We start from the raw sequence: 13,396 nt of genomic DNA on the forward strand, positions 1-13,396 counted from the left end.
ATTAACGCCGCGGTTAGTCTACCTGCCCCTCTATGGCCTACCCCAACCCCGGCACTTGTCTACTTAAAACTTGATAACTTTTAGTTGTGTTAACATGTCTTGAAACATTTTTTTGCTTAAGCAATATTCCAGAAAACTATAAAATATATGGCAGGTCGCGGGGCTGATTGTGAGAGGGTGTAGGGTTCGTGTTTTACCTGCTTTCTACTTGAACGTTCGACCACGTTCGTCGATGTAACACGTAACCTCCGCGCAATAGCGGCAGATATTTTTAACCCGCCAGTATTATAACAAAACTTGCTTCACATATGGGGCTAGTTGTTACAAATGTATAGTCGCTTTATAATTTTCATTGGTGCAACAAAATTAATTATACTATTTAGTTAAAAAAAAATTATTTTTGTGTTGTATAAACATGCAGCTATTAAAAATTTATTTTACGGCTTGTATTCCATTTATTAGTTACATAAAAAAAAGAACATTAACTATCCCCGGTCTTTTCTATTCGTGCACGTCAAACTTGAAAATGCGAACCCGGAGAAATGTGATTCAATTAAATTTATCAGTTTTCAGTGCTCGTTATTATACAATCGTGATAGAAACCTCGTGAAATGGACTTTCATGAGATCAGAATATTATTTGCAATGAGATACTTTTTATTTTATATTTATTTAGAAAGGTATTTCGAGAAAGTTGAAGAAAGACTGTTGGAAAAGAAACTTATATTTCTCGCATCACTCATCTATAATAGCTATCCTCGCGCAGCACTATGCGTAAACGCGTGTACGTCTCGGTGTAATGCACATGTACGTCTCGCGCTCGATGAGATTTATTTGCGAAAACTTTTAAACACCGACGATGCGGATTTATACAGAGTAACACGTACACGGCGCTTACAATTAATGCGAAGTGGATGGTTCTCTCTTCCTTATTTTCTCTCTCACAGTCATCTGATGTGGAAGAAAAAAGAAAGAGAAAGGACAGAGTGCTCCAGGGTATGGTCCGTGTAAAGTGCTGCCAACAGAGCTCGGACGCAAATATTCATTTCACGCATTCGAGTTGGGAGATGGAAGAGAAAGACAAATAAACAGGATGGGAGAAGTGCGACGCGCGAGAACGTACATGTGTGAGGAGTATTATTCGTGCAGCTGCTTCCGTCGCCGTGCATTTTCCTGCAGTAATGGATGAATCATTTAATGCGAAAGCACAACAAGCTTGATCATTTTGATTAATTATCCTAAAGTAGAGACAGAGAGAGAGAGAGAGAGATGCATGATTCCTTTTGAAAAAATTAAAAGAAATCTTTTCCATGGTTATTTGATCGATAAAAATGCACGTGCTGCATCTATAACGAAATTGACAAGATGGAATTTTAAAGAAATCTAATCTTCAATCGATTGAAGAGACAAATTAGAGACACCGTGCGCTCTGCAACTTGTTCATTTTTAAATTTTAAATTAATTTATGATTTATTTATTTGTAAAAAAAATGTGATTTCTCACATTAGTCTTTGGGCTTATACTCTAAAGGTTTTCGTTTGATTTCGTTTTTCTCGCGGAAACTGTTTTTTGCATGCCTCTTTGTTTATTACCTACTTCGCAAGCATTGCTATAAATCTTTCCAAGAAGAGATGTGAGGATATCAATGGCCAGGCAGCGTACGATAGATGCGATAGATTCTTTTGGACTACACGTTACTTTGTAGATTTTACTTGTGTGACGAAAAAATGTGAGGAAAGATCATCTTAAATCGCCGCTTTCTAATTCTTAACATTATACATATGTATATCTGTATATAGACAAACTGAAAGCGAAATTTACTTAAAATTATTTGAAGAATATGATATCATCATCTCTACGTCTTTCTTAACCGCTTTTAATTTAAAAACTATTGGTCACTCTCGTCACATCCTCTCGCCAAGTATAAGGGGCTCCATTTTTAAGAGATTTTCAATAAGTATTGTTAAAATAAAACCGAGGACGCGCGCGCGTTGAAAAAGGCGCGGAAGAGGCGGAACAGATCGCTAATTAAAAGTCGGAGCGACAGACGTTTAATCGAATTTCAACGTCGTCAAAGTGTCACATTACCACAGACGTATAGTCTAAAAGGAACGCGTCGATATTTGTTAGCGAGGCGAACATGAGAAGCGAGGAAGTGGCGAGCGGATACTAACCTGTGGCGTAAGCGCGCGCGTGCTATTAATGAACTTGTAATTAAATCGCAGACTTGGCTAATGACACATCAAGCGGAGAACCATGCGGCGAGAGAGTCTCACTTATATTACATTTCATTCGTAAGTCCGATTATCATCCTGATCGATAATAATAATACGTGTTCTATCGATGAACGTTGTCCGAAAAAGGCAAAAACATTTAATCTGATATGTAAATAAATGACTATAATGTTGCGCTTTCTACACATTATTCTCGTAATTACTGTGTTGTTGCACGATAATTTTGAAATCTTGGAAGTTTAAAACAATGTGCAGAATATTTTGTACGCCAAGTTTATTCCTCTGGAAAAGAGGTGATGTGGTTCTATTTCTGCGAAAATTAATCCAATAATATAATAAATAAAATCATTTTTTCAAGAGAAATATTTACACACACACACACACACACACACACACATTTTTCAGTTTTATTTGTTTTTCTTTTTGCATAGAGCAATTTTCTCGCGTGATTTAGTTATATCATGCGTGGTTGGATACTCGATATTTTTCGAAGCGTTTGCGAAGAGCAGTTGCTCTGATTTATTCATGCGCCACATTATTGATTATCGAATTGTGTGTCAACACCTGATAAGCATTTCTCACAGGTATATCTTAGCGACGGTGCGTATGGAAACGTTAGACTAAATGATGGCGATTAAATGAAGAGTAGATTGGCAAGTTCGCACGTGCTCCTGGGAAATTAAGAAGGGTACGAGCCAGGGAGAAGCCATTGAAAAATAACAATCTCCTCGAGTGTTTATATCGGCAGGCTTTTTATTGTTGACGAAAAATATTTGCGAAATATTCGCTTATACATTTGAACATTCGCTTACATTTGTAATCTTTATCTACATTGCAAGCATAAATTTTATTGTTTTATTGGTGAATATTTAGAGATACAAACGTTTAAGATTTTATTTTGTTTAAAATTTTTGTTACTCACGAATACATTTACATAGATATCATACAGTTTTATTATTTACGCTTGTAAACAAATAAATGCGAGTAATATAACGATGTTTGATGGCGTCGCGGGGCGATTCCATATTAAGAATGTATTATATACAAGTCTTTCTTTTTTCTAAACTTGAAATATTCAAGTATAGATTATTGTATCATGATTCGATGACACGTACAAGTATTTTCATTGTATTTTGCCCAAATATACAAGCACGTATTCACGTACTGCAAAGCAATTACAGTTATTACTCACAACAGAGAGTTTCTCAGTTGTAGTTATATCCTTAGGGAGCTAACCATGCGCGTGATTGCGATCATTACCGGTACAACGTCTAATTATTACGTCTGCAGGTTTATTTATCTTCGCGCATATATCGCGAGGGTTCATTTGTCAATACGCATGATATTATATGAAAATATAAACATATTTTCTTCGAAATTTCTACTAAATACATACATATATATACAAATAGTAAGTATATATGAATAGTGTACTTGTTTTTTTACGAGTTTCTCTTTTTTTTAATTAAAGAAAATTCTGTCCTAATTAACGTTACAATATCCCTGTTAACATTATAATAATAATATTATAATTATAATTCATAAAGCGTATACTCGTACAGTTTAAAATAATATTATACACACATATAAAAAATAAAATAAATATAATATTAGTAATTTTTTAACTCGGTACTTAAAAAAAATTTTGAAATTTTAAAATACTATCTCGTTAAAGCAAACTCCACTCAAAAGTGTCTAAAAAATAAACTTTTTTTATTATAATTTCAAACATTGTAATACGTGCGCTTTAATATTTTTATAAGAAAGAAATAAACTTCAAATTAGATGAGAAGAACATGGTTAATTTCGGAGAAAGATATCTGTTCGAGAGAGAGAGAGAGAGAGAGAGAGAGAGAGAGAGAGTTTTATTTACCGATATTTTATTTTGTATATAATTTATATATATATATTTGTTATATATAATTTATATATAATTATCCTTACAATTAAAATAAATAATTATGCTATATCTTATATCTCTATTTCATGCATGGCATTTATTTAAAACTTTACCTTTTAAAAAATATATATTTATATCAATAGTGCATGTTACAGTCGCGAGCGCACGCACGCACGCACGCATCCTCATGTGGAGAATTTAGTATTATATTATACTGATTAAAACTGTGACAAAGTTCTCTCGCCACAACGTAATAGTTTACATTATAAGAACTCCCAGTAAAGTGCATATCATTAATTTCCAAGAATAATTACGAAATGTTATGACGCGTTCCATGACTCTCGCGCCACCCATTATTGTTTGAGCAGCTTTACGCGATAAATGGAAGCGCGCTAACAAGTTTCGCAAACTTACCGCAACGAAGCGTTGTTAGCGAATAGTCGATCATTATTTTAAGGCGAAAAGTTGTTCATCGCCAACCTGCTATTAATAACGACGAATGGATCACAGTCAACTCGCACGCGCGACAAGTCGCGCGTTTTAAATGGAATTAAATTTTATCAAAGGAGGATGTCTAAAAAAGGCTGATTTCTGTCCAAAAAGGTGTAAGTAAGAGAAATAATGTTTTTCGTAGATTTCGATCACCTGAATACGAAAAAGCTATTAAAAAGTTTGTGGTGTATTGGGGACCATCTTGAAAATCGAGCCAGGACACGGTGCATAGAAATTCGGACGTGATGTATAGAGCTATCACAAAACCCTGTGAGTTTTGGGTGGCAGAGGAAAGAAGGGAGTTTCGAGTGTGTGTGTGTGTGTGTGTGTGTGTGTGTGTGTGTGTGTGTGTGTGTGTGTGTGTATGGGGAGAGGGCGGGGACTCGGCTGGGTTACATAAAATTGGATTAAAGGAACTATCATGCATAGTGAGACAGATGACATATTTATATTTGCAGAGCGGGGATAAAGAGAGTTATACATCTATGTATTTGTAGGAGAGAAGGTTGTATGTGTTGGCCTGGATGGGGGGAGGGGCAGGTAGGTAGGTTTAATTAGGTCGGATTAGTAGCTGAGCTCCCTCAGCGTCTTTACTTGATACTCAATACTGCTGCACACAAGTGAACAGCAAAAAGACTAAACTTGATTTATTTTTTATTACTTGTACTAATATATTAATCATTTTATACTATTCAATAAAATGGCTAAACCGATTTAATCTCTCATTAGATATAAACGCTACCCTATTACATAATAGAAACGCTGATTTAACTTTTCATTAGCTTTTTGCTCTTTTTAATATCGTTCTCTGCTGAACTCGGAACCATGATGAAGACGCGGCGAGATATTACGTACATTTTTTTGCATTATATATTTTTACTTTTTTATATTTTGTATATTGTTTTCTATGAGTTTAACCTATATTTTTCTACGTATCACGTCTTTTCTTCTATTCCGCAGCAGTCTTAAAAAATTTAAAATAGAGGCCTGAAGGAGCTCTACTATAATCTGACCTAATTAAACCTACCTACCTCTTCCCCTCATCTAGGCCCACACATACAATCTTCTCTCCCACAAATACATAGATGTGTATAACTCTCTTTATCCCCGCTCTGCAAATATAAATATGTCATCTGTCTCACTATGCATGGTAGTCCCTTTAATCCGATTTTATGTAACCCAGCCGAGTCCCCGCCCTCCCCCCATACACACACAGTGGTTTACACTTGCGTTTATACACATTTAAAACACCCCTCCTTTCCACACCCCCTAATACTCCCAAAGATGCATTTTGTGATAGCTTTATACATTAACCAAATTTCTATACCTACATCAAGTTCTTGCTCGATTTTCAAGGTGTACACCCAATACACTATATACAAACTATCAACAGCTTCTTCATATTCAAGAGGTCAAAATCTACAAAAAAAATACTAGATATCTCTATTGCTTACATCTTTTTGGGCAGAAATTTTTACACATCCTCCTTTTAATCCTCGCATTATTTAGATTTAGATTTTGCTGTGACTTTACTTAACGAGCAACATTCCATTTTTGGAGAACAAGAATTTAATTGCAAATAAAGTACGTTTACCAACAAACTATCCTTTTATTAAAAAACGTAGTCACCCTCGATCTAATATGTATATGTTGAAAATAATAAAGGAACCACTGTCATCTGCGCTATCGCTCAAAGATCTATCTATATGTATATTACGTACAATTTTATTCTGCGATATAGAAATTATATGTAGCTGCTTTATGAAGCTTTTTTGTAATTAATTTGTCACGTTGTCAACTTGTCTGATGAACCTTTTAAGCATTTGACACGTCAACACAAGTACTTGACGTCGCCGATAGATTAAGAAAGCTAGCTATTAACAAGCGATACATTGATGCTGCTGCTACTACTGTCGCTTCAGTCGCTTCTGTTGCTCGGCTACAATCCGATCGCTTCAGGGACGGACGACCTCTTTTTCCGCGTATCGATTCATCCAGCGTTTTTCCTTGTGGTTGTGAATAATGCAACGCAAGTGACGCGCGACGATGCACGATCCACGGCCGCTGCAGGATTGTAAAAAAATTGCCGGGGATGCTGGAAATCGTCCCTCGGGTCACTCAAGCGCGTGTGACGTATCCGAATATTTGTATTGGGATAACGACGACGCGCGTTGCGTCGAATCTATTGAAAAACATCGCTACGCAAACGTTTCACGCGCAGAGAAGAGAAAATATTAGTTTCCAATATTCGTTCGCGTGAGCGTGGTCGATTTTATTCTCAAATTTAATATTGATGTGTTTTTGCATTTTATTACGTAGGCATACCACGCGTAACCGCACGTATAACGTGTCTACGCTGACTTGGACTCGATCTTTACTTCTTTTGGCGATCGATTTTGTAGATACATATAATACATGCATTTATTTCTACATGTATATAGTATATGTAGGTATATATACATTACACGTGTATATGTACAACGTACACGCACACGTATAAATGTTCTCCTCACGCTGCACACGAGACGTACGTCTTACTCACAATCAGGGACGAACTTAAAGACTACTATAATAGTTGACTTTGCGAGAGAACGCTCATAGCAACGGTTGCAACGTAGCAACGGAAGCAGCATGCGGCATGCTAACTGCGATCTATTACACTTGCAGAAAACGCCAGTCGCTGGTGTTGGCCGAATGGGACCTGGGATACATACTCCAATTATTCCATGTGCCGCGACGTGCGGTTGTCGACCATCGAGCTCGGTGTAGAAATCACGACTGCGCTATATTTCATCGGCTACAGCCTCTCCTTGTTCACTCTAATAATGGCAGTCTGCATATTTATCTATTACAAGTGAGTCGAATATCGATGATGAGCACGCTGAACGTCTTCCCGTTTAGGTATAACGTTATCTTTCTCAAAGAGAATGGAATGCTGCAAAACAAACAGCCTTTTTCCTGCCTTTTGACACACGTTTAAGGAAAACTTGATTTTCATTGTTAATCTTTTACAATATTACAATTTTTTTACGATGTGTTTTCTATATTTACAAACTTGTCACGTACACTTTGAATGAGAACGAGTTTTAGTTTGATGAGAACAAGTTGTAGTTTATACGCAAGTGACGAGAGAGAGATTGATTGATTGATTGATTAATATATTTATGTCCAAGCGTAGCTAAAGGGCAAGGAAAGCATGAGAGAGAGAGAGAGAGAGAGAGAGAGAGGGGGGGGGAGGAGGGATAGACGTATTAATTAATTGTATAAGAAGAAAAAGACAAAAGTCGCAGGATTTTTATACAGTGTTAAATACTATCGGCGGATATTCCTACACTCTTATTCTCGATTTTCAACTTGCTGCGCTCCCGTCGTTTCCAGTACACTTACCGCACGACGCGAGCCGTCTCGGAGCGAACGGTCGAAACGGTATATAAACGGAGTAGGTATACGGATGCTTTGAATTCTATGCGTTGAATTCCGCCCGGTTGTTTCTGTTTGTTTCCTAATTGAGATCGCTCCCAGCACCGCGTACTAATCTATTGAAGAGCGACGTGGGCGAGAGGCCACTATAAATTAACCCTCTCTACCTTTACATACCACTCTATGTCACGAAAATATTCCAGAGTGTCTCAAGACTTTAATTGCTTCATATTCTTTTCTGTAGAGAGTTACGGTGCCTCAGAAACAACATACATACGAATCTAATGTTCACTTATATCCTGGCTGATTTGACGTGGATTTTAACTACTGTGATGCAGGTACGGTATATACGTAAATGTCATACTTTTATTTATACAGTACATACTCTTAATTTTTCCCCACATGGAATATTTCTTTATTTTTACATAACATTTATTTATTTTACATGTATGTATACAATATACAGGGTGTCCCAAACGTGGACCGACAAACTTTGGGTAATTAAAGGACAGATATAACAAGCATTTTTGTCGATAAACCCATATCCGCAAATAATTCATTTTGGCACCAGAGTGAATCAAAGATTACGTGTTTATGTCTAGCTAGTTGGAGTACAACATCATTTTCAGGGTATGTGAATTTATAAGCCGACTGCGACGTTGCACGCTCTGTATGGAAGTAAATGGTCACCACTTTTAACAACCGCTGATGTAAATATTCGAGTTCAAAAACCACTTTAGTGTCAAAACGGTCCATTTGCGGACATGGGTTTCGTGACAAAAAATGCTTGTTATACTGTCCTTAATACGTATCCGAAGTTTGTCAGTCTACGTTTGGGAATACCCGCTGTTATAACTTTCTGTTAAAACAGTTAACGTTGTGGATATATACTTTAATACGTTATTAACTGCATTTTGTTGTTAAAATCATGTTTCTACTGCGACGTTGTGTTATTTATTTGTAACAAAGTATATTAATTAAACAAGTGCCCTTTGCGATATCTCGACGTGCAAATCGTCGAATGTTCAGTGATGTATATCGACGTGGATTTTCAAATTTCTTCTCTCTCTACCACGTTGAATCTTCATTATTAATAATTTCAATGTATTATATACACCGTGCCGCGTGAAATTATTTTAAATTTAATGAAGCGCTGCTCCCCTGGTCCGTCCATCGCGCGTTGGAATTTACATTACGTCCATCGCTCTTTGACTGCTAAATTTAATTTATTATTAAGAGCGAGAGAGAATAAATGAGACGTGGGAAAAAAAAGAAACGTAAAGATGAATATATGAAAATTTAGTCTCCATCATTGATAACTTGAACAGAACTGTTTATTATTTTTACAATATTATATAACGCACAAATGCAGGCAATCTTGATCGCAGTGAACGTGATGAAATAATATGAACGTGACTCCAACAAGATGCTCTCCCTTGCGCGGTTATATTATATATAACCGGCTAACGCTAACGGATTCATTAGTAAGATTTCTTAATTTATCGACGACCAACGTACCCGGTACGTTTGCCAGTAATATTTCACCGTTCTACATGAATATTTTACATGAATCAGTTTAGTTTTTCAACGTCAAAGTAAAGAGTGGTGGAAGAAAGAAAAGAGAGGGAAGAGGGTGTGGGGGAACGGGAAGGTGGCAATGACACATTACTCTTTATTTATGGCTAACGAAGGGAGATGAACAGAATGTTAAAAAAACCTTTCCCATCCTATCGGATCGGATTGGCTGTCCCTGGGGCGTGTCCCTGATGAATATCGCCGATCCAAGAAAATCATCGATTGACGACCGTCCCAGCGTGCACGCGATTAAAAGCATTGCATTTTGTGTAATGCGCTTTTATTTCTACATCATAAAATCTCCTTGACAAACTCTGAAAGATTACGTGGCAAACAATGGATCCGCGCGCGTAATCTCGGAATAGTGTTTGTAAATTAATAAGATTAATATTAAAGCTATCCGCCGCCTGTCTGAGCGTTCTCTTATTTTAATACCATCTTTATATTATGATATATATTTCCAGGTATCCATGCAAACGGATATACCAACTTGCGTGATTCTCTTCTCGCTTCTTCATTACTTCCACTTGACAAACTTTTTCTGGATGTTCGTCGAAGGTGAGTTACAATTTTGTAAATTGATAATACGTAATAAAAGAGACACGTACCTCCCCCCTCCCCCGGGCGCGCGCGCGCGCGCGCGTGCCTAGTCCGAAAGGATATGAAATATATATGTGTATATACTCGAGAAATATGATTACGCGTTTATTACTAATATCAAGTACTATTTCGCACTGTTTATAGGTCTGTATTTGTATCTGTTGGTCGTGAAAACGTTCACTGGCGATAATATCAAGCTGAAGCTCTGCCTAGTGATCGGCTGGGGTGAGTGAGCGAGCGGGAAAGATAGCTAGGAGTCGTCGCGAGTCGACAGGACATAAAAAATAATGACGCGTAAACAAATAAATAATGAAACTAATAGAAAAATAAATCCAGGTGTCCCAGTGCTCGTGATAGCCATGTGGGGAATCGCCAAGTCTCTGGATCAGAAAGTCATGAGCCACGTCATGAATCAAGCTAACCAGGTATGAATTTAAACGAGAACGTCTCTGACAGCGAATTTCCACCTTTCCGCGCGAGAAATCTTTCATTTCCCGATAGCGACAGCCGTGTAACGATGAGCTGTGATAACGACGGACGCGCCGCGACGCGGTGTCGAAAATTCCGATCGAAATTTCAGTCACGCTCGCCTATTAACGCGCCGCGTGTCCAAGTACGTGACAAGGATGAAAACCGCGCGCGGGCAGGGGAGAGGCAGGACGAACATCCACGTGGAAAACACGGGGTGGTTTTATATATACGTCGACACATATATCACATCGAGCACCTCCCGGCTTCGTTCGGCTCGGGTGGATACTCGATGCGCGTCAAGTCGTTTACTTTTTATCACTCGCAGAAAGACCTTCCATTGGATCACGCGCGTAACCACCACCTAATGTTGGAGGATCGAAAGATCGATTAAACATCTTACAGGTCGTCTCACTGAAAGCTAATAAGTTTGTTAACGTCGTCGCTACTTTTATGTAAGAAATGTCGACTCTCTCTATAATATACATATAATACGCCTTACAGTTGTCAAGCTGTTTCGGGACTTGCGCCGAAACTGAATTTGAATGATATGAATCGCGGAGCAGCGCAAAATAAAACACTATACAAAAGGCGCCTCATTCCTCGTTTTACTTCTGCAAGCAAGCTTTAGCTAAACTTTACCAATACGTACAATTTTATTTTACACGTTGAAATTTATTAGTTACAAAGATATATGTGTAGCATGCAGACGTGAAGATTTGCAAATGTATTTATGTATCCAGACATGCGATAAAGCACGGGAAGCATTTCGTGAAAAAACCGGTAAATGGTAAGACGTTCACGATCTTTCATGCTCACTATATATGAGAGAATCGAGCTCGGACCTATACCTTTAGTTTATTAGTACAAAGTTTACTTGTTGATATCGCGCGCGACCCTGTACATTAATTATGAACACGACTGGCTGGGGCAGGAAGTGGCGCTCTGGAGGCACTGTCCCTGGATGATACCGCATCCGTACGATTGGTTTTATCAAGCGTCAGCTATAATAGTCATAGCGGTGAACATGGTGTTCCTTTTCATGATTATGCGGGTGAGTGCATCATCGTATCGCTAAACAGTAATGCTACTTAACCTTTTGTCTTATCGTTTGGGAAAAATATGTTGATATCGTTCGTCAAGTTGATAGCGGCCTTATATAAAACAGTTTTATAAACGTTTACTTCGTTATAGTAATGAAAATGGTGTCTCGCGATCAATTTCATTGTCAAGCCTCGCGCGAATGATCGAGGGTGCCGAGAACGTAGTCAACTATATCGATATCGTTAACTAAATGATATTGTATACTTGTTTATGGCATATATAACCGGTCGATTCTACTTGACCCGAGATGGAAATTAAAACTATCCTGCAGATATTGTTGACAATTATGAGCAAATAAAACGGCGTATACGCGACGAATAATGTTTCAATTTAACGCACGCGGTGCAGTCCGTGCCGAGAAGCGCGATAAAACGACCGTCCAATGCACAAAATTGCTTCTCCCGCACACATTGAAACTTCTAGTCGTATCTTACGAGAACACGACGTTGAGCGGCGTGTACTTGAGCATGTGATGAGACAATTTCTGGATAATTCATTCATCAATTAGTCGCGTGATAAAAAAGGTTTTGTTGAAATTGGTTACGAGAATAGAGACATTTATTCGAATTACGTCCTAGGATATTGTCATTCTAAGCCCTATAAGCCCTAAGCCCTAAGCTCTAAGCTCTAAATTGAGATATAACGTCGCGTGCCTTGCAGGTGCTGATAACGAAGCTTTGGTCATCTAACAACGTGGAGACGCAGCAATATCGGAAAGCCAGTAAAGCTCTCCTGGTGTTGATACCACTTCTAGGAGTGACGTACGTGTTGGTCATAGCTGGGCCCACCGAAGGCCAAGTCGCGAATGCATTCTCCTATGCGCGCGCGATTCTGCTTTCTTCGCAGGTAGGAGAGAGAGATAGTAAGAACTGTAAAAGAGAATTTAAAAAACATGAAAAAAACGTCTGAATGAACGCCGCGTCTGAATTTGAGCAATATAGGCAACAAGTTTAGCCACGCGCACGCGGATATATTTTCTTATTTAACAATGCCACGTATTCTCTGGTTCGAGCCTACGGTATTTTCCATCAAGAGCCTGTAATGGCGGTGCGTACTCGTTGTTTTGAATCAAACGTAATTTTATTATTAACCAGGGTGAAAAGGGCAGAAGCGACGGAAAAAAGGGTACGTAATACTTGAGGGATAAACTCGCTATAATTATTTTCCAAAAATTGTCGCGATGATACGCCGAGAATGAGGACGGGATGGGAAGTAGAATAGGACATAATGGTTTGAGTTTGATCGCTTTGCTTTGCACGACTATTGGCTCGGCGGATGAGGCTCGAGACGGAGACTCGCTCGCTTTAGATATGAGGGAGAGCGATCCCTCCAACTCCTGATTCCTTTTTCGGAGCGAAAAGTAACCTCGCGAGAATAAGGATAAGGATAAGGTCAAGGATAAAGATAAAATATAATTTTTCTTTTTTTGTTTTAGGGATTCTTCGTGGCGTTGTTTTATTGCTTTCTCAATACCGAAGTGCAGAATACGGTTAGGCATTATTTCGCACGATGGAGCACCACGCGAAATCTTGGCACCCGCCGGAGGTATTATAACAATTGGTCCCCTCGTTCGAGAACGGAGAGCATAAGGTACTCGTTTCATG

The 13,396-nt window shown here is 38.3% G+C and overlaps 1 protein-coding gene across 8 annotated transcripts in view; it reads left to right on the forward strand.

The window, feature by feature from the left end:
- Window positions 1-13,396, forward strand: part of Dh44-r1 (Diuretic hormone 44 receptor 1) — a 42,087-nt gene that overhangs the window by 25,228 nt on the left and 3,463 nt on the right. For 5 of the 8 annotated variants that reach the window (XM_071788485.1, XM_071788487.1, XM_071788484.1 and 2 more), the window contains 9 exons: window positions 2,225-2,293; window positions 7,293-7,479; window positions 8,290-8,383; window positions 10,085-10,178; window positions 10,365-10,445; window positions 10,557-10,645; window positions 11,623-11,742; window positions 12,453-12,638; window positions 13,228-13,382. In XM_071788485.1, coding sequence (XP_071644586.1) covers window positions 2,225-2,293; window positions 7,293-7,479; window positions 8,290-8,383; window positions 10,085-10,178; window positions 10,365-10,445; window positions 10,557-10,645; window positions 11,623-11,742; window positions 12,453-12,638; window positions 13,228-13,382 — 1,075 coding nt within the window. The remainder of the gene's footprint in view (window positions 1-2,224; window positions 2,294-7,292; window positions 7,480-8,289; window positions 8,384-10,084; window positions 10,179-10,364; window positions 10,446-10,556; window positions 10,646-11,622; window positions 11,743-12,452; window positions 12,639-13,227; window positions 13,383-13,396) is intronic. The other 3 variants (XM_071788489.1, XM_071788491.1, XM_071788490.1) reach the window with 3 other exon arrangements.

This window comes from Temnothorax longispinosus, chromosome 9, assembly GCF_030848805.1.
Source record: "Temnothorax longispinosus isolate EJ_2023e chromosome 9, Tlon_JGU_v1, whole genome shotgun sequence".
Lineage (NCBI taxonomy): Eukaryota > Metazoa > Arthropoda > Insecta > Hymenoptera > Formicidae > Temnothorax > Temnothorax longispinosus.